Raw genomic sequence first — 22,160 nt, forward strand, 5'->3', positions numbered from 1 at the left:
GGCAGCCAGCGGAGACAGGCCAGGGTAGAGCTAATATGTAGCCTGTTATCAGTATCAGATCGATATAAAAATGATTGCTGATGTGTTGCGCCGATATGATGGTGCATTAATTATGTGCCAAGCACATTTATCATGTTAACCTACACAGGGGACAATGTCTGCGGTGTGTCTGAAAATGACCACAAATTTGCCATTTGCAAAGACTGTTCAGCTTCAGTCACAAATCGTTCAATACCAAACTTAATAAGCCACTTGAAATCAGGCCCTTGGAAACAGACTGTAGTGTTCAGTAGACCAATAAATCAGCTCATATAAAGCAGCGCTTTTAGAAATCTGCATCAGCACCCAGCATCACAGTTACAGTATAACAGGTATAACACTCTAATTGTGTAAACTTGTGTAAACTGGTATTATACAGTATATATCGGTATCTATCTATATAATTCGATATGACCATGGAAATCATTGGCACCATGACTGATGCGTAAAGTCAAATCGGGGGGTCACGAGGACAGCTACTAAATATTTCTCTATAGAGAGAGAGGATCACATATCATATTCCTGTGACTGTGCATTACAACACTTTGTTTTTCAAGCACACCCCTGCACTGTTACAGATGGAGCCATACAGAGAGTGTATGTTGTGTGCGTGTGCGTGTGCGTGTGCGCGTGCGTGTGTGTATGTGCACGTGCATGCCTGTATGCATGGTGTGTAGTTGTCTGTTCATGCTTGAATCTATCCCTTGGATCTATACATGACTTTCATTTCACAATGTACCACCTTGACAGTGGAGCAGGCCAGAGGCCTTTCAAAAACACAACAGAGTGGCTAGCGAGCAGACGCAGTCTGAAATTGTCCTCATCATTAGGTTGAGCTCAGCTTCCAGCACAGACTGCACAGCAGCAGAGAATGATACAGGCGTACTCAGCACCAGTCTGGAGTGAGCGAGTGTGTGTGTGTGTGTGTGTGTGTGTGTGTGTGTGTGTGTGTGTGTGTGTGTGTGTGTGTGTGTGTGTGTGTGTGTGTGTGTGTGTGTGTGTGTGTGTGTGTGTGTGTGTGTGTGTGTGTGTGTGTGTGTGTGTGTGTGTGTGTGAGTGAGTGAGTGAGTGAGTGAGTGAGTGAGTGAGTGAAGCATTTGGTCAGTCAGTGAATAAATGAAGAAGTGAGTGAGTGAGCAAGCAAGGGAGCAAGAAAGTATGGCAGGAATACAGGAAGCCATGGGGAGATGTGTCGTAGACTGAGGGGAGGTGCATTCATATGTGTGAATGACTGAATGAATGACCCAGGGAATGAACGAACGGTTGAGCAGATGAACACATTAAACATTTATGGATGACCTCCCATACATCCATTTGACACTGAAACGAGGGCAGATATTTCCCCCTGTCTATATAGGTCAGGTCTAGCAGTGAGACCCTTGCCATGCTCACATCTATATCATCCAACCCCTCTCTGGTTGCCAGAGGCCTGAGGACAGAACAGAAAGGCATGCAGGGCTAAATAATGCAGTGACTCCGTCTCCACATTATGACCTAGTAAAAGACTGGTTATACTGTACAAACACTCTTGCCCTCTTGGGCTGCCCTGTCTGTAGACAACTATCCCCGCTCACATGCACGCTCTCATGCAGAGCGCGCGCGCACACACACACGCACACGCACACACACACACACACACACACACACACACACACACACACACACACACACACACACACACACACACACACACACACACACACACAGCCTGTTAGGGCTTAGGGTCAACGCACTTTCAATTCACCAAGTTTGGCATTTCCCACAACAATACCACAACAATTGCTTGTTTTTACTTTTCTATGATGGATCTAAGAACCTCTATAAGTTAAATCTGGAGGAAAATGCACCCTTTTTGAGTAAAAGTAAATCCAAGGTGAATTGAACCCAGCCTTAATACTGTGCTCTGTATATTCACAAGTGAGGTTGGAGATGCAGTGAGTGAATAATTATATATACTTTACCAGGCTATATACTGAACATAGAGCCTGGTTCTGCCCAAGCTTTCTTCCCGTCATAGGGGAGTTTTTCCTTGCCACTGTCGCCAAATGACAGGTTGGGTCTCTGCTCTATATGTAGTGTTGTTAAACAACTTGTGATTTGGCACTATAATAAAATTCAATTTAATCAAACTGCAACCATCATACATCACCTTTCACCTATAATCTATCAAATAATCTGTGAGTCTGTGTCCATTGCCGGAATGTAGATGTACGACCACATACAGTACTTAGTCCTATGTTATGTGATAAATTGATCTCTGTTGGCTTGATACAACACAGCCTAAGCAAAGTACAGTACAGTACTACAGTATAGAATCCATGCCAGACAATAAAGTGCTTTCTGGCCCCGATTCTGCCACCAGCCAGCACCTCTCATTAAATACAAACAGTTGTAGCATGTTGCTTGTTGACAGCACTTCCTACAGGAGTTCATAAAGTCAACGAGACTTCTTTGAGAGTACAAGTGTCCCACATTCTCAATGTGGAACACTTGTACTCTCAACACAACAACAGCCACACCACACAAGACCTATACAGACAGTCACATGCCCTGATCATCACTCAACTGCTACATTACATTGCTCTTCTCATCTGCTGCCCCACATCCCAGAATAGCCCCCACAACTTCATTGAACGTGATACCACATCTGCAGTGGGACAAACAAACAGCCAAAACAGGAAAAGCAAAAGCAAAGCAGACGTTGAAACTTGCATTAATTTCTATAAGAGACTGCGGCTCTTTGACATAAGTCTGTGAGGTTGTCCAGTAGCCTATATAAACACTGCGCCCCCCAGCCCCCCTCTACCCGACCCAGTACACACTAATGTAAACACACACAGCCCCTTTGACAGCCCCCTCATCCTTTCGGCATCCCACGGTGGGATGGCGAAAGGATGAGGGGGCTGTCAAAGGGTCGCCAGGGCTGTGTGTGTGACTGTGTGTGTGTTTACATTAGTGTGTACATGGGTCAACAGATATGACATCATGCTCAACACACACGATACAAATATGCATTTTTCCCCCCTTCTTGTCTCAACATTCCAGAATACCTCAGAGGAACATTGTTCTGCATGTGAGAAAGTAGTTTGGTTTCCCACCCTATAGGATAGACTACGGTACCGGTACTCTACCTTCGGTGTGGCAAGTGGAGGACAGGATGGTGCTCGGAGGGCGGAAGAGGTACGGCAGATAACGGGAAAAACATTTCATCTTCTTCTCTCCGGTTCTTGCCGATGGGTGAAGCGTTCCGTCGGCGACTTCTCCTCCACATCCGCACTGCTGCTGCTGTGCTGCCGCGACAGAGAGAGCAGAGACCCCGGTGGGGGGTGTGAGAGAGAGAGAGAGAGAGAGAGAGAGAGAGAGAGAGAGAGAGAGAGAGAGAGAGAGAGAGAGAGAGAGAGAGAGAGAGAGAGATAAATGCTATGGCATCATGGCTATGACAGCATCACTTCTTCCATCCACAGAGACAGAGAGACAGATAGGCAGACAGATATACAGCGCAGCGCACCCAGCAGCAGCAGCAGCAGGGACCGTTATTATTAAGCGTGCGCCGGGGTGCGAACAGCGCACTGTGCGAATGCAAGAAAGCTCGCCCCAAAACACGCTCGCCCCGGGTCAAATCCGGCAACTTCGGAACGGTCGCCACCCAGATATTCCCAAACGTAACCTCAGTAAAACTATGCCTTATTATCCTAAAATTATTCCGAACCTTAACCTGAAGTAAAATGAATACAAGAATACCAGAACCTGGGGGCGAGCAGTCCACGAAAACAATAATTGTGAGTGTGTTTTGGGGCGAGCGTTCCGGTTACGCACTGTGCGTTGTATCCCACTTTTAGTTCATTCCTACTGGCTTGGCCAGAAGGCAGAAGCACGCAGGACAAGAGGTTGCTCCTGTGGAATCAATCAGATAGGAGGTTCGGACAAAAGAGAACGTTATTTGTGATACAAACCTATGTAATACAAACTACATCCTCCTCAGTAGCTACGCGGTCCGTCTGACTTACATTTTGTACAAAGTGCACGTATAGCCTGCCCCATAGAAAATGTTCTCCAAGAAAAACGTTGAGTTGATCCGGCTGTTTTCCTGTTTGTATCTGCGTTTAAAGCGTAACGAGTAACGACGCAATTACCCGAGTTATTCGTATGCCATAGCCCTTGATGATGATAAAGAGGTGGAAGGGAGCGATGCTGTAACCTATGGTGAACATTAATTAATTAGTTGTAGAGGAAACTTCGACCCAAGTCCGGGTTATAGATTTATTGCTTTGGCGCCATCTCGTGGCAATTCCTCATATGATCAACTACTGGATAAATCACAAATTACATAGTCTCGGAAATCGGAAGATTAGGAATATCAATCTGCTTGCCTTGAAAATGACTTAAGAATTCTATAATATATGTTTGTTTTTATTATACACTAAGAAAAGAACCAAGTGACCCCATTCAATCGTTGCAGCCGTTTATATGATATTTTGCATAGTAGTGTGGCCTATATTTATCTGTCATTAAATGTTTCTATGAATTGAGTACGAAGGACCCCAATGGAAACAAGCCACATAGGCATCTTGGGTTTAAAATCCACTTTACAGACCTTGGATTGAACTGTAATTCCCTGTGCTTGTCTCTGCAAACTGTTAATAAAGTATTCAATCAATCAAAGCCGTGTATGGTAAAATAGCACTTTAAAATTTCTGTGACATTGTGTCGAGAAATAAATTGTATCTAAACAGTGCGTTTCCATCGTAATGCCCATAATAATAAAAGTCAGTGTCAGAACTCTCTCTCTCTGATAATGTTCTCGTTCTTCGTCGCGGTTCTCGCGGGAGTCCCGTGTGAACTAATGCAGGCGGAAGTAGTTGCCAAGTCTCTTTTCCGCCGGCCATAGAGGAGACATCGGCAGGGTAAGAATTTACCGCTGATAATTTCACCAAAGTTATCCTCATGTATCATAAACATCCGTGCTCTAAGTTACCCCACAATGGCCCGAATAGCAAACTTATCTTGTCACGGTTCGAGAACGATGCATATGAGAGTCAAGTTCCATGTAGATGATACCGTAAACCGCAGCAGTTTGCGAGCATCCCCGTCCGAGTGTCTGTCTGTCTGTATCCGCATGTCGGTGCGTTTAGGACGGTCAGATACACACTAAAAAGCTCCAGAGATAAATTCGAGTGTCCCTCGTTGATATAGCTAGTGAACAAGACGGTAAACTAAACTGAAATACCTCTTCATACAGCAGTGGAATGTGTTGGAAGTTAGCAGCCGTGCTAATATTGGCTGTAGAGTTCTCTAGTGCTACCTGCTAGCTAGCTGTGCTGTTATGCTACCATGTAGCACAGCTAGCGTGAGTTAGATCAGTGGTTCTCAAACTACTTCATTTCAAGGAGCCCACATGACTTTGAGAGCGTTCAAACTGACCCATTTGGTTGAATTTGCATGCTCTTAGAGTTCCAGACCTGCAAGGGTCCATTTTGGAACCTCTTCAAGTAACACAGAGGGTCCCTGTATCCCACTTTGAAAACCACTGAGATAGATTATAATAGTTAAAGCTCGTTACCCTATATGTGGTTGAATTGGAGTGTGGTTCTGTTTTGTTCCGTTTGTCTGTCTGGCTCATCGTTACCTGGTCCAGTCCTCGCATGCAACTGCTTTATCAGAAGGCCTGATAAAAATGTAACTTAGCAGATAAAATCCATAGCTTTAATGTTTTACATGACCAAAAGAATGTTGGCAGTAGCTTACTATAGTCCTATTTGAGAACACATCATGTCAAGTGTTCTGCTTGATGTTTTTACTGTGTCAGGTGGTGTTAAGGTAGTTTTACTGTAAAGTAATAATTTAAATGTACATATTCTGTTTGTCCACAAATGATAACAATGTTATAGCATGCTTAGACAGCTGTCAAGTTAGTTGAATGTTTGTTTACCTGGTATCCTAGTTATTTGCCACATGACAGTTTTTCTTTGCACTCTGTTTAGTGACTGTTTATCTTGTCGTTTGACTAAGTTCGTGCAATTTATTTCAACCGTGCTCTAAGTCGCTCTGGATAAGTGTCTGCTAAATTGTAAATGATCATCTTTCTTTTCTGTGCAGCATCATGAAGCTGAATCCATTCGTTTCATCCTCGCGGCGCAAGAACCGCAAGAGGCACTTCAATGCTCCTTCCCACATCCGTAGGAAGATTATGTCCTCCCCCCTCTCCAAGGAGCTCCGTCAGAAGTACAACGTGAGGTCCATGCCCATCCGCAAAGATGACGAGGTCCAGGTGAGGATGGTTGAGGCATTCATTCAGGGTAGAGATGTTTTGTAGTCAGTTAACCACTGTCAACCTGGTTTCCCTATTTTGGGCATATCATAGGCAGATCTTTTTAAAATAAAACCTATCTACAAGCTCACACCGCTACACATTTTAAGCTTTTACACTATTTAGTATATTGGGTTTAAGTGTTTAAAGCCTATACTCATGTGAGGGTGTCGCTTGCCAAAATAACTGATCTACAAGCTAAACATATATCGTGTCATTTAACTTTACGATCAGCTCTGTTTTGGCAAGTGACACAGGTGTACTGCAGTGTGTGAATGAGGCTTAAGTTGACCCTTTTTTTCTTTCTGTGTGCTTCCAAAGGTGGTCCGTGGACACTACAAAGGCCAGCAGATTGGCAAAGTAGTACAGGTCTACAGGAAGAAATATGTCATCTACATTGAGCGGGTTCAGAGGGAAAAGGCCAACGGAACCACAGTCCATGTCGGAATCCACCCCAGCAAGGTGAGATTTCTTTGTAGTTGAACATTTCACTGGCAGCAACAACGCAAGTGGACCTGGAATTTTGTTTGAATTCCTTTTTTAAAGGAGGTGGGTAGGGATGTGTGCGGATATACAGTTGAACGGTGCTGCCCCTAATTTTGCACCCACATTACTGCCATGTCCTCATGAATTGTTGCTTTTAACGAGCAAAGTAAGCAAATATATTAAATTAAGTATTACCATGGTTGATTTGCAGAGCCTGTCACTGTTTTGTGCAGTGCTGGTCAACTGTAGCTGCTGCCTCTGCCTGGCATCGTTCACTTCCCAGTGACTATCTAGAGTTTAATTTTTCCACCATCTTGCTCTTTTGTGTCTTGAAATTATAAAATGGGTATGCTCTCTTGCATATCAGTAGATTTCACAAGTCTAAAAGTATGGTCCAGTTTTTCAAAACCTAATCGGTAAAACAGCAAGTGAATTAGGGTTTATTTTGAAGATCAGTGTTTATCAGCTTTGTTCTATTGTGAAGCTGCAATACTTTGCTTTTAACTGCAGGCATCAGCATAACTGCCAGCATCCAGATACGTGCTGCATCTTAGTTTTGTATTTCTTGTTTTCTCTTGCAAAGTAGACAAGTCGGCTTTAGTTGTATTCCGCATGTGGAACGTGATTGAATGTTGTCTTGGATGGCAAAAACAGCCCATCATATAAAGCCTACTACATAATGTGTTCTCATACTATGGAGTGGACTTTTTAACCACATGAAGACTAAGACTTGCATCTCTATTCTGTGGTAAATGTTCAGCTCACAGCGCATTGTGACACGTGAGCTTGTACATGGTCTGTTTTCGGTTGAGATTTGGAGTAGAGGGGTAAAAGGAGCGTACCACTTATATAATGTGGGGGACCCCGGTCAACAAAGTGTAGATAGGCTAGTAGAAGTACCTACTGTAGATTACATTGTTTTTGGATCTGGAGGAGAGCTCCTAGATGATCACTTGTGTTTCAATATAGTGTATAATCCAGTACATATGGCCGCTTTCGCTATATTGAAATGCAAATAAGTGGTTAGACAGGATTGTAGGGGAAAGAAAGTTGGAAAAATCTGTACCCCACTAAGTGGAAATATGTTGGCTTCATTTATGAGATTCTATACTGTCTACTGTCTGATTAATATCATGAAACACTTGACCAGGGATGGTTTTAGGTCTTCTGTCGTTGCGGAAAGCCAATCGAGTGTGTCAACGTTTGTCCAATCCTTGCGGGGGAGGTGCTGGCCAAGAACATGTGTTGGATCTAGTGGTGAAGCCTAGATAGTTCTGCTGCATCCACTGGTCCCTCCATCTTGCCTTCACACAGGAAGCCTTGAAGGTGTCAACTGGTTTTGTGTGGAGCAGTTCTTGGGCCTGTGTGGCAAAGTTGAGGCGCGTGCGCTGTGGTGTCTCCGCGGCGACCTTGTTTAGGAGATGGGGTTTACTCATCTGTGCCTTCCAAGCGAGGGATGGTTTTAAGTGTAATTTATTCCCTAAGCGCATTTCGGTTTTACATCCTACATGGCCACAAGAGCATTTAATGTTTGTCTAACTGATGATTTTGAGAATAGTTTTTTTTTTACCGAAAATGTACTATAAAAACCTTCAACACATCGCATCACGAGAAGTTGTGAGATCTTGTAGATTGGCTAATATTCGGCATAAGTTGTTAATGAAGTTGCTTCATCAGAGTTTATGGATCTGTATCAATATTCTGTGCATGATAATTCTAGTATGCCTTTAATCGATATGGTGAATAAATAACTAGCCCTTCTGACTGTTTTCAAGCTGACTCTTTGAGAGAAGCAGAATGACGTATGTCCCTTCTAAGCCATTTCTCAAACTAGAGGTGCTGGCTGCACCATCTCAACTCCGAAGCTCAATTTGTGATTAACAATGCTGATTTTGTGATGCATGTATAACTGGCCAGTTAGCAATGTCACAACAAATGTGTATTACAGGTGTCTTGGACAGGTGTATTGAAGCTATGATGAATTACTTTTGTAATTTGTCTTTGTAACACATTTCTAATCCTATCATTCTATTGAGGACTGCTCGCTCTCAAAGGTTATAAAAAATTGTTGAAATGTGATTTATGTAGGCTGAGTTTTTCCAGAGTGAGAACCCAATGTATTTGGAAGTGGTATATCAGTTATTCACATGGCCAATCATTTTTAACCTGAATACTTTCGTCAATCCTTAGGATTCATGTTAAGAATAATTAAAATGGCCTCTTGTTCTCACTGTTGCTCCTTCAAGAAATATCTATTTTCCCCAGCGTTTGGGGCATGAATTCGCAAGACTAGAATAGTAATATAGGTGGGAGTGAATCGAATTAATCGATTGATTTTCAAAAATGGAAAGTGGCAGATCTATCACAGTTGTGAGCTTGCTCGCTATTTTTGCTAAACACCATTGTTCAACAATGTATAACATGGGGGTGCAGTATGTTAGTCCGACAGCGCATTCCTCCGACAGCGCAGCGCTCCGACGTTTCCAATACTAAACCCGAACCAAACCCTCACCCTAACCCTAACCGCACGCGGATGCCACATAGTCGGAGAAAAGGTCTGTCGGATTAACGCATGCCTCCCATAACATGGGGCTTAAGTGATTAATGAGACAATGAGACCTTTTCATTAAAATATATATTTTCTACTTTCCTAGGTGGTCATCACCAGGCTAAAACTGGACAAGGACCGCAAGAAGATCCTGGAGCGCAAGGCCAAGTCCCGCGCTGATGGAAAGGAGAAGGGCAAATACAAGGAGGAGACCATTGAGAAAATGGCGGAGTGAAAAGGATCTTTTGCTATCCAATAAATGTTGTATAAATGGAATTCACTTGTCTGTTGTTTTTTTCATCAGAAGTACACTAAAAGCAGCAGTATAGAAGCAGTATTTATAACGGTTCAAAAAGTTGAGACAAAATTTACCATAAATGCTCAACGTACACTAGTATACAGTAGAGGCTGGTATAGCGTAAGAGCTTATCTTAGTCACTGTTTTTAGATGTCTGACAGAACGATTATACCGTAGATATCTAAACATGTTGACCATTTTAATATAAAGGACCAGCCAGTTGTATTCTTTAGTCTAAGATGATTGACTCAGCCCTTGAAAGGACTTAGACAATTCATATTGTATCTAAATATGACCCTAATTAACTAGCCTTTGTTCAGAACAATCCTGGGCTGTAAAGGGTGTGCCTTGTATTGATATATACTTGATATTGGATCTTTCAGTTAAACTTCATTAACATTGGTTATTTCAGTAGCTCAACCCAGTAAGACTTGTTTAAAAAAGAGAAGAAATTCTAGTATAAAAAGCATATCCAACTGGGGAACAAGAACAAACTTGGCAGGTGACGTCCCAGATTACTTAACAAAAAAACAATTTTGATGGAGTGATGAAAGCTGATATGCGACTTATAATGGGGGTCATATCCAGCACTAAGGGGCGCCAAATGCTAAAAGGAACCAGTGATTGCTAAAGACGGAAATGCATCTTGTGCAGCCATGTGATATGAATGTTTTCAGGTAAATGTGGTTATTACTGAAAGACGGGCTCGTGGAGCAGTGTAATGTCAACATACTAAGTATGTTTTTGTTTCAGTTCAAGACTAATATGTGATTGTCAGAAATCATCAGTGCTGGTGGATTAAGTACTCAACCCCAATACAGTGCAATCTCTTCAACAGGTGTCTGGTGCAAACTAACTCCGGACTATTAATCAAAATCATGGTAAGCTAAAATTATAGAGACAAAAACGGAAACATGTTCCCCAACGCTAGCAAATCAGTGGCTGACTTTCAAACAAAGTGTTGCCTATGAGCTGACAAAGCGATTGCTGCATTTTTAATGATTGAAATTCCAGTTGATCCACTAAATTACATATGGTGTAAACAAAATATTGCAATTTCTAATGAAGAGCAAAATAAACAGACTTATTTGATGTTTAATATTTTCATGTATTTGTTTTATTGAGAAATGGTTGAATTACAGTGCGTTCTTTTAAAATGACTTGGTTCACATATGATCACAGGATGTGTCATTTTGTAGTAATCAAATAATTTCAGTTGGAGTTAATAGGCTACAGTATAATGGCTAATAACATTAAAGGGATATTTAACCCACATTTCAAAACAATTATATATTTATAAATAGAAGATAATGGCAAAATGTATGGTGGAATTAAGGCTGTCAAAATATTCCCCAAGCTATAGTATAGCCAGGAATGGAGTAAGGGGTTTCTCCACTGCCCAATGGCTTCTGATGCTTTGTTGCAGCTTAAATTCATAATGGAATTTTAGGGTCCCATACTTAAAGGCCTGGTAGTCTGCAAACACGTAAGGACCCTACAGTAGACTACTTGTATTGTAAGACAACTGCAGTCATACTTGAAAGTATGTGAACCGTTTTGGATCAGACAGTTTTTCCTCATATGTAAGCAGTTTTATTATATTTTCATCTAAACTGAGTTTAGCCTGAAATGTGAGAAACAGTGCTTTTTCTGATTAAGTTAGCCTGAAATGTGAGAAACAGACTATCCCAAAAGGGTTCACATATCTTCAAGCATGACCTTATTAAGAAATTACTCATATTGGTTTAAATATAGGCCTACATTCAGGATTTGGCATTAGCAATTATTGTTGGGTCCCATAGATCAGTGTTGGTAGACACCCAACCAGAATCTTTGGCAGGCACCCTATGATGTCAGAATTGTGACATCAGGCATGTCCATATTTGGGTTCTATCACAGCACAACATTGGGAATTAACGACTTTTCAACAACAAACATTTAGTGAGTATAGCTTTGAGTATGTGCCTAAAGATCACTTCAAAGTGTAATGAAACAGAAAACAATTTAACCACATTAACTCTGGCATCCCAATTTTGTGACCCCTTCCCAAAATAATGAAACTAGCACATAGCAATGCAGCACATTGTGAGCTATTCTAGCTACTTTTGCGTGAGTATAAAATAGGGTATTCATTTATGAAAAAAGATGAAATGCAGAGACACAAGTTTTCTGCCCGGCATTGACAAAGTCAAAATACACACTTGTTAACTATGCCCCTCGTTGTTCACCTCCATCTCCCACTTCTCCAGAAAACCCTGCAGGTTCAAGTTGAACGTATAGACTCCCTTCAACGACAGGTGTACCCCATTAGCACAATACAGCTCCTTGTTGGACCCGCACCAGATGTTGTCATGGGCCAGAGTGGTCCCGCCAAGCTCCGTGATGATGCTGTGGATGCGACGGTTCACCGTGCTTCTGACCAGCTCCACCTCGTCGGCGTCGGACGAGTGGTCCCACACCATGCGGGGCAGAATGTTGGACCACACCAGCAGACACTGTGGGAAGATGCCTCTCATTGAGGTCAGGTCATTCTTCATTGAGGCCAGGAGATCCGTGGGGCTGTCCGTGCTCAAGTCGTTGCCCCCCAGGTGAACGATCAGCATGTCAGGATTGGGCCAATTCACCTTCAGTTGGTGGAGCAGGGGCAGGAGCTGGGGCCAGGTCATGTCCAGTTTGTTCATCCACCAGATGGCCACGTTGTTGGGGTCCATGCCCAGCTGCATACCCTCCTCCGGGGCCAGGGACATGGCACTGACATCAGCCTTGGCCATGGGCAAGTCGCCACAGACCCACACATTCTTGGGTTTGCTGCTCAGAGGGTTGCCTAGGGGGGAAGTTGACAGGACGAGGTCTGAGTTACAAAGCCTCTTGCAGTGATTCAACTTTTTAGTTTTGTAGCCTTTTGTAACCAATCTGTTGGCATGGTCCAAGAGAGTGGCTATTATCTGGTTTCAACCCAGACTCAACGTTTGTGTTGTGTCCTTGAAGTCAGGACCCTTTACAGTAAACACCAAAAAACACATCATCTAAAATAAACTGATGAGATTCCTTATAATATTGTATAAGTGGTTTAGAGCAGTAGTTCTCAAAGTGGGATCCGGGGACCCCCAGGAGGTCTTAAGGGGCTTCCAGGGGGTCCTCAGCTAAATCTGTCAATATACAGTAGCATAAAAATCTGTTGAACCACTTTAACCCTATTTGAGATATCTTATTTAGGCTGTTTGAAAATATCCACTCTACAAAGTCACAACGCGGTGCGATGCGTTGTGACCTTGTACTATAAATGTGCTATTTTTTAATTTTGTTTAGAAACATCTTGAAGAATTATGAAAAATTTGGAATAAATTTAAAACTGCAAATGCATTATGGGGGCCCTGGTACAACATCTTTTCAAATGGGGTTCCAAATACATACAATTTACAACAGGAAATATTCCAGAACCACTGGTTTAGTGTATAACAATATACTAATCAGCTGGTCAGAGGGCCTGTCCTGAAATAACCATTCTTTCTGAATCGTGTTATTATCTTTTGGGAAATGAAATGCTCAGAACAGAGCTAAAGGATAGAGAAAGGAAGAAAGTCATACTGCGTTTTTGTAAATATACTGTATGTGAGTAAATGGATAGCCAATGTTTAGGATTTGTAATTTGATTAATTTAAAGATTTTTACTGACTGTGACTTGTCTTTAGGCCAGAGATTAATTCAGACGTTTGACCCTGCAGTGGAAACCTACTGTAGCTAGTGATTAAAAGAAAGTCACTCACGCCGGAACTGCCCACAGGTACGCAAGATAACATGGGAAATGTTGTTGAAATGGATGCATTTCAAATGCGTTGGCTGAAGCGCATGAGTGGGCCCTTCTCGGTCCATGCTGTGCAACCGTTAAGATAGCTCAGGGAATAGAAGAAAGTATATGCCTTTCTTCAGTAATGATGAGACTTGAAAACGTTTTTGTGGCTGTTGTTTATTTGCTGTCACATTGTACTTAATGTAACAAATGCTTATGTTAAACGAAACAAAACAGCCACTTCATTAACAACCATAGTGTATCTCACTATTATGCAATTTCTACAACATTTGTTTTAACTTAGCTGTTCCAAATACTTTCTACAAACATATTTTCTGTCTTCAGCAGGCCATTTCATGAATATGTGTTTCAGACAAAGAATGGCCATGTTAAACTAGAAAAAGAAACTGTGTCATTCAACATAACATTTCTCTCTTTTTTTTAAAGTTGAGTTTCGGGTGGACTACCGTCACTCTTGGTGAGATAAGGGCTCATTCTTACCCTGTTTCAGGAACAATGATCTCACCACTAGCTAATTCAGGAACAATGTCTTTCCAACCAATCGCCAAACATGTCTGGGGGTCTGCGGACCCTCTGAGACCTCCGGAAAGGGGTGGAAGCTGAGGGATACTGGATGCATCCCTGACCAGTACCTTGGGTGTCGGCCTCATCCAGCTGAGACCAAGCGGGGCTGTCAGGAGACTGGCTGCGGCTCGGTGAAGCTGATGGTGAAGAGTGGAGACCCTGGAGGGCCCCTGTAGCGCCATCCTCTGTCTCTGACAGGACGTCCCACAGGTTGTGGGGGCCGATGTCTGGGTCTGCAGGGCTTTCGTCTAAAGCTGGGGGTGGCACATCCAAACACGGGTTCCCAACCAAGTAGGCTTAAACCAGCATGAGATAAAATGACTCAGTTCTACTGAGGTCAAAAGAGACGACACTGTGTGAGCTACATTTGTGTAGGTCACAACCGTTTTAAACAGTTTTGAAGTCCATCAACTGTAAGTCAACTGTGCGTTTTTTTTATATATTAATTGAAAAGAAAAGAAAAAGTAATAACTGGAAAGTCGCAAGTGTGGTTGCCCCGGCACGAGTCGTGGGTTGCGGCCGCCGGGACCCGAGGAATACACTGGGAGGAACAGCATCAGAGGCCATACGACGTGCAATTCAGATTTGGTGCTGATCGGATCCTGCGTTCGGGATATATGTTTTCATTAATTAGTTTTAATTTTAAGAAATAGCCCTTACGGTTTCCGAGAGAAAAATACTTGAATGTGAGTTTTCGCATTTTCCCACTCGTCAATGGGAAAATGTATTCACTTATAAATTGATATAAATTAAACTATACAGCGTATCGCTTAGCAAAATGGCAGCACACGATTCCCAGTGAAGCCGGTCGATTTGACATATGGCTCCAGTGTGTGCCGCCAAAACTGTGTAGCGGGACAAAATAAAGTTTATAATATAAATAAGTAAAGTCGACCAAGTACTATAGTGTGCTGCCCTTTCGGGCAACCACATTAATTAGCATTTGTTCTTGGAAAATACGCTTTTGGACAGTGGTGAAAACAATATTTCTAGCCCTGATTGTCCACCTTGAAATAACTGATATAAAGTGGAGAACATTTGACAGACCAATGTCCTCTTTTCTTCCTGGCACTGAATGTTTTAGATTTAGTTTTTAATGTATTGTTCCTTTCTGCTGCACGGTATTATACAACACGTTGCTGATGTTTTTGTTTAACCTGTTGTTTTTTATCCGTTTATTTTTGTTTGCTGTGTTGTACAGCACTTTGAGCAGAACTCTGCCAGGCTGGGTGGCCTACCAAGGGCTGTGTCAGCCGTGGGGTGCAATCTTTAGTCTATTCAGGTACAAAAAAAAAAACCTAATCAACAATTACTTTTAGATTACTTGTGTCATCATACAAAGGCAAAACAAATGTGGTTTAAAATGTGTCATTTGTCGAAATGGGTGTGTGATTCAATATAATTGTATTTTGTTTTTGTCTCATGTTTTCTCTACCTCTGTATTGGTACTGTACTAGCGGGATAATGTTGCTATCCTCGTTTTTGCAACCCAGTGTTTCCTTGTTGTGCTCCTCCCTCTTCTCAGGTAACCACTGGTTGGATTGATCCAGCTGCAACACACGCACGCACGCACGCACGCACGCACGCACACACCCACACACACACACACACACACACCCACACACAAGTACAGTAGCAGAAGTAGAGATGGAGTTGAGAGCTTCCGGGCTAGACCGGAGCTTACACAATAAACTGACTAAAGAACATTAAAATGGCATGCACAATCGGCAAATACAGAGGAGGCATTATTATCCACAAAGAGCATATCAAATAAGCACACTTTTGTTGTGTTTTTATTTAAAACAGTCTGCAACCAAATGTTTCTTTGGACAACTCTAAAATGCAAAATTACGTTACTATTCATTAATTTCATTTTCACTAAGTCCTACCTCATCTTTCTGGTCGGCCTTGATGTCATCTTCACTGTTTGCTGAGCCCTGCAGACTGGAGGTGGACGCTGAGTCTGCTGATAAATTGAACCGAACTCTTCTGGTAGATTTGGCTCGGTCGCGGGGCAGCGCGTCGTCGTCAGAGATCATGGGACTTGCGCTGTCAAGGAACGGCTCAAATTTCTCGGATGCCGTTTGACCAGCAGATGACTGACTAGCGGCTAGTTGATGGGGAGGGCTGAGCTGGGGAGGGCTTGGAGGTTCTTTGGGAGCCGGCGGTCTAAAAGGAGGGGACTGTTGGCTCAAGTGAGGTACGGCATCATGAGGGTAGGAGGAGCTGGATGGAGGTTCAGTAGAGCTGGAGGAGGAGGAGGTGAGGACAGAGGACTGTCTGGCTTGAGGAGGAAGAGCAGGCTTAGGAGGAGGGGGTGAGGAACCTTGGTGCAGGTCGGAAGGAGGAGGAGGTGGACTGTCCAAATTGGGTTGATCATCCTCCAGGTGATCGTAATGCCGGTCTTCACAGGGATCTTCATAAACGTACGGTGTGGTGTACAAGCAGTTGACATAGGATTGGTTTCTGTAGGGGCGGCGGCCACGGGGACTATCGCCATATAGGCGGGTGTGAAAGTTGTGTTCGCCAGAGGGACGATCCATGTAGCTCTCACTGTAGGGGCCGTTGTAAGGTTGTTCCTGATTGGGTCCGCCGCCATTGTAATAGCGTCTGTCCAGCTCATCGTAGGGTCTTCTAGGGTCCAGAGGGGATGGGGAGTACCGGCCAGGACTATCGAACCGTTTCTTCAGAATGGACCGGACCTGCTTGGCAGGCCGCCGTCCATGGCCGTAGTCGATCCAGGTACTTGGGCCTGGCTCTGCTGCCCAGGGGTCTAGGGGCAACACCAAGGCCTTCTTGTGGGCGATCAACTGGTTCAGCTCATCTAGCTCCTTCTGCTTCCTGGCCAGCTCATCCTCCATCAGTAGCCCTTGCCCTGGTTCCTCCCTGCTCCTCTTGCTTCTGCTGCTCCCCTTAGCAGCGTGAGGCGAGCTGTGATTGTGATTTGAACAAGAGACTGAGGAACTTGTTCAAAGCTTTATTATGTACTTTGTGTATAATTTACTCCTAGTCTTATATCTATCTTAAAGAATAACTGCAATTTGTGGGTGGTTTGCAATAATTTCACAGACTCTTTTACACCTGTAAACTTAGATTGAAGTGAAGTGAAAGAATACGGAAACTAGCACAGAATACGGTAACTAGCACAGAATACGGTAACTAGCACAAGAGCTGGCATAACTGACTGTTTGTAAAATGATAAAGCAATCTATCAATAACCATTACTGATGCATAGCTTACTGTATCTTCTTGCTTTTGTGGGAAGCCCCAGCAGTGTTTTGTTGCATAATATTGGGCTGTTCGGATTGCCAGGCTAAATCTATTTGTGCAATTAAGTTTTATCAACTCACCCAGAGTCTTCAGAGTCCTTGGAGTCAGGCTCTTTGATGGTCATCTTTAGCAACACACAAGAAACATTTGAATGTAACATTTAGTATTTTAAATACACTTAAAAAAATGTTTTACACAACATAATGATATCACCCAGATCTATCATCAAATCATTCAAATAAAAAGTGGTGTGTTGTGTTGCCTCATTGTGTAACGCCTCATACCTTGCAGGACTCAAACAGCGGTTTGTTAGGGAGCGGGATTTTGATGTCAGAAGGCTCCACCCCCCAGATCTCTGTGGCATACTGGGAGATGGTCCGATCACTGGAGAACTTCCCAGAACCTGCGATGTTCCTGATCACCTTGCGAGTCCATTCCTTGGGGTTCTGGTGAGGACAGACACAGGACGTTGGAGAGTTAACTCATTCAGTCTCCATGTAAGGAAGGACCTTGACCTTGAGATCAAAATAGAATGTTCTAAATGTCCTAAATGTTTCCCAGTCAAATACCTTGTACAGCTCACTGACTTTGTTCTGGCTGTGAATGTAGGCCTCATAGTCAGCGAACACCTTGAACCTGCAGAGAGAGAGAGAGAGAGAGAGGAACAGAGAACACAAACGTGCATATTCTGAAATTTGACGCATGGACTTGATTAAGTGGTGTTTAAAAATAAAAAAATCGACTTATTATTATTGCTGTTGTAACAACATTTCCCTTAATGGGCATCAGTGAAGATCTTTTTTTTTGTTTTTACACCCATGATTAGGTCCTGCCCTGAGCTCCCAGAATTCCTTGCTCCGGCCCCTCCCTCCTGTTCCTACCAGTCGTGGTTCATTAGCATGTCGACAACGTCTTGAAACAGATCAGGCTGCAAGGGACTGAAGCATCCGCTCTGGATCTGATCTATGACCTGCCTCAGCTCTGGGAGACCATCATAGTACTCTCTGGCATTGTACCTGGACACACACGCATGCACACACACACACACACACACACACACACACACACACACACACACACACACACACACACACACACACACACACACACACACACACACACACACACACACACACACACATATTCATTAGGACATTAGCACATCATTGCTGCTTCACAAACTACACACCCAGTAACTTGTTAAACGTAGCTTCAGATTGCGCAGGGAAGCCACACTGTTAGACCCTGTCTTGTTCAGATGATTTATGACTGTGAGGGAGATCTGAATGCTCTTCTTTGTTCCATATTATAAAATGTAATACCATGTTTTTGACTGCTACAATAGGCATTCAAATAATTTAAGTGTACCTTAATTTATTGTCTAAATTACATCACATATACAGTAGATTCAAGCTCATTTTAAAAAATCATAAAAATTGCCCAAAAGCAAATTAATCTTCTCACCCGTTCTGGTCCATCTCGTCCACGTCCTTCACCCTCATACCGAAGATGAAGAGGTTCTCCTCCCCGGCTTCTTCCGCCATCTCTACGTTGGCTCCATACATGGTGCCGATGGTCAGAGCTCCGTTCAGCATGAACTTCATGTTTCCTGTCCCAGAGGCCTCGGTACCAGCCGTGGAGATCTGCTCAGACAGGTCTGCTGCTGGGATCACTGGAAACAGTACACATACTGCGTTAACCCATAGAAACCGGGAAAGCATCTGTGTCATTTTAGATTTCTTTGGCTATTCAAAAATAGCATATATACAAGCTCACGCTGCAAGCTTGTAGATCTGCTATTTTTGAAAAATCGTGAACATTTTGGCAAATCTTTGAATATATATTTTCAAAGCAAACACTTTTAACTGAAATCTTTGCTTCTAATGCCACTAATCAAGTGCTAATTGAAGGCAGCACAGCTCTCCTATCCTCTCATCCACTGATCTGAGTACCTTTCTCAGCCAGAGACACCCTGTAGTTCTCCAGGTAGATGACCTTCAGTCTGTTTCCCACCGTGGGGTCGTTGTTCACCACCTCACCCACCGATGTGATCAGCTTAATGGTCATCTTGGCCATGTGGCAGCCTGGGCTCGCCTATTTGGATCAGAGGAGGAAACACAATCACTGGTAGTAATAGTAGTACTGTATAGAGAGTAATTTGTTTACATTTTATACATTTTGGTTTCTTGGTAGCTCTTTGTTATCTAAGTGTCATTGTACCTTTCCTCCAATCAGTACTGTCCTGGGCACAAAGTGCTTGCTGGGATCTTTCTTGATGCCTGAAAGAACAAGAAAACAATTGAGTTTTAAAACCTTTTTAATTAATAACAAATCAGTCGTATGTGCTACCACTTTAACCTAAATACTGTATAGGTACAAGTGAGAAGAAATGCCCAGATTCTTTGAGCTGGCAGGAATTATGAAGTCAGATTAATTTATCATACCTATTAGATTTTATGCACAGTTTGTCTTTAGGGGTTGCTGTAGCCCAGTTACTTTGGTGTATTTTACAAATGTATTGCAGTTTCTGTCACCCTCTAGTAGTTGGAAATGCTTAATAGAGCTTAGTAAGTGCAACGCTGTTGGTTGTGTAAGTCTCAGTGTAAAGACACCTCTGATTTTTATTTTCTCCGGGTCGCTCAACATGATCATGACATTGGTTCCAAAGGCTGCGAGTTCAACTCCCAGGCGATATAGATTGATATATCTTACAGGCATTTTGCCATGTGAATCAGAGACACATGACATCATGTGTGTCTGATTCATACGGCAAAATGCAACTCAACTGATTTCTGTGTTCAGTTAGTTATCTTGTCTTTTGATCAGACACCCACAATTTTAAGAAACCTTTCTACAAACACAAGATAGACGTATAAAGAAAGGTTTGTCTGGTGAAACCAACCAAACACTAAACCAACTCATCTCACTAAATAACACACCAATGAGATAGCGGCTGAACTGAAGTATGTATGAATTGAAATATATGAGTGTACATCACACCAGTGGAGCTTAATAAGTTTAATAACAATATTCCGGACTTATGCACCAGATGCAGTGAAGATAGAGGTACATTGTTCCACTGTTAATGGTCATGTCCAAGATTGGAAGAGTTTTGGAGGGAGATTGGGCAGGAAATACGAACGATCTTGTTAATTAATTGTACCAGAACCAAAATTCTTTCTGCTAGGCCTCTATCCAGTTGGACACTGAATAAAGTGCAATGAGAGAATATTTATAGATATTTGTCTTTAACAAGCTAAAAGAGTAATAGCATTGACCTTTAAGAGGCCGGACAAACCAAGCATTGCACAGTGGTTCAGGGAACTGTCTACCTCTGGAAAAAATCATGTATATTCTCAAGGACAAACAAGAGTTGTTTCAGGAGGTGTGGGGCCGTTTTATACAATATATGTAAAACAATAACCTGTCACATTTAATGGAAGAATCTGGAGAGGAGTAGTGTTGATGTTATTGTCATTGTGTGTTGTCCTTTTGTGATTGTCTTGTAATGTTTAAATGTAATTGTCCATTTTGTTTTCTGTAATGTAGTGCTGTAATGTTGTGTGAAAAAAGAAAAAATCTAAAAATATATTGTATATTGAAAAAAATAAAACCAGAATGGACTGATATGGGCCCTATCTTACACGCCGCCTTACCTCTTATCCCTAAACGTATTAGCCATATTTTACTATTTTGAAAAACATTTTGAAATAGTTCAACTAGCCGATCTACATCGACACATTGTGAGCTTGTAGATCGGCTATTTCAACTATTTTAAAATGTTTTTCAAAATAGTAAAAATTGGCAAAAGAGTTTAGGAAAAAGATGTAAGGCGGCGCACAAGATAGGGCCCATCTATGTCTCTCTGTGAGTGGCCACCACTTAAGAGTAGAACCTAGATGTACAGAAAGGATGCCTTGCTCCAGAGCACAGTGTCAGCCTTACGGTTGTACAGGGTAATGACGTGCAGACAGTTGAGCAGCTGCCTCTTGTGCTCGTGGATCCTCTTCACATGAACATCGAAGATAGACTCTGGATTTATCTTCACCTGGTATGTTTTCTCCAGATACGCTGCAAACTTCCGCTTGTTCTCCTGATAACACAAATACAATACAATAGAACAAAACCAAGCAGAATAGAAAGGCTATTGTAAAGCTAAATTTATATTCCTTCACACTGGCTATGTTATTGTTTGCTGACAAGAACAGATTGTGTTTAACTATGGAGTATAAATTACGGTCACACATGCACGAATGCAGGAGAGTGGCCAATGCCTGCCGATGTGAAATCTGCGTCAAACTTTTCATTGCCGCTAGAATCTCAGCCCCTTTGCTTGCATAGGATGCAAGTGAATGGGAAGCAAATGTTTGATTTGTGTATATGTGATCGTACCCTTTGGACTAACTGTTATTGCACACATGGACAGACAGATAAATAGACAGACAAATGAGGTCTGTACCTGTTTAACTTTGGCCACGTCTCTGATGAAAACATCGTCATCGATGAAGTCTAGCAGCTTCTTCAGGTGGGACATGTCTGTCAGGAAGTCCTCCCCGATTTTCTAGAACACAAATATATACCAGTTAGTATTATTAGTACTGCTAGTAGTAGGAGTTGTACTCAGGGCTGTTTTAACAAATGGGCTTACAAGGGCTTGAGCCCATCGGCTCAAGTGGTAAAGGGCCCAAAAGTGTCGGAGGAAAAAAGAGAGGAGAAAAAAAGAGAGTGAGTGAGTGAGCGAGTAAGAGAGAATTGAGAGAGAATACTGTCAGTGATCGATAGAGAACTGACCGTCCTTAGTTATGGTCTTCCAGTATTGTCTTTGTGCTAAGGTTGT

General features: G+C 42.6%; 2 protein-coding genes across 2 annotated transcripts in view; one reads left to right on the forward strand and one right to left on the reverse strand.

Moving 5' to 3' along the window:
- Positions 1 to 4,905: 4,905 nt before the first annotated feature.
- On the forward strand, positions 4,906 to 9,656 carry rpl26 (ribosomal protein L26). Its single transcript, XM_084041209.1, has 4 exons — positions 4,906 to 4,943; positions 6,136 to 6,307; positions 6,668 to 6,808; positions 9,487 to 9,656. The coding sequence occupies exons 2-4, from the start codon at positions 6,140 to 6,142 to the stop codon at positions 9,613 to 9,615; spliced, it is 438 nt and encodes a 145-aa protein (XP_083897335.1). The 5' UTR covers positions 4,906 to 4,943; positions 6,136 to 6,139; the 3' UTR covers positions 9,616 to 9,656.
- A 2,226-nt stretch (positions 9,657 to 11,882) lies between these two features.
- Positions 11,883 to 22,160, reverse strand: part of LOC311033934 (glycogen phosphorylase, brain form-like) — a gene marked incomplete at both ends in the record, with an annotated part of 18,160 nt that continues 7,882 nt past the window's right edge. The window contains 12 exons of the mRNA XM_084041669.1: positions 11,883 to 12,502; positions 14,122 to 14,307; positions 15,933 to 16,984; positions 17,404 to 17,447; positions 17,608 to 17,769; positions 17,893 to 17,959; positions 18,205 to 18,339; positions 18,788 to 18,995; positions 19,276 to 19,417; positions 19,544 to 19,602; positions 21,269 to 21,416; positions 21,783 to 21,884. Of these exons, the coding sequence (XP_083897795.1) occupies positions 11,883 to 12,502; positions 14,122 to 14,307; positions 15,933 to 16,984; positions 17,404 to 17,447; positions 17,608 to 17,769; positions 17,893 to 17,959; positions 18,205 to 18,339; positions 18,788 to 18,995; positions 19,276 to 19,417; positions 19,544 to 19,602; positions 21,269 to 21,416; positions 21,783 to 21,884 (2,925 nt within the window). The remainder of the gene's footprint in view (positions 12,503 to 14,121; positions 14,308 to 15,932; positions 16,985 to 17,403; positions 17,448 to 17,607; positions 17,770 to 17,892; positions 17,960 to 18,204; positions 18,340 to 18,787; positions 18,996 to 19,275; positions 19,418 to 19,543; positions 19,603 to 21,268; positions 21,417 to 21,782; positions 21,885 to 22,160) is intronic.

This window comes from Gymnoscopelus microlampas, assembly GCF_963454915.1.
Source record: "Gymnoscopelus microlampas genome assembly, chromosome: 18".
Taxonomy (NCBI): Eukaryota; Metazoa; Chordata; class Actinopteri; order Myctophiformes; family Myctophidae; genus Gymnoscopelus; species Gymnoscopelus microlampas.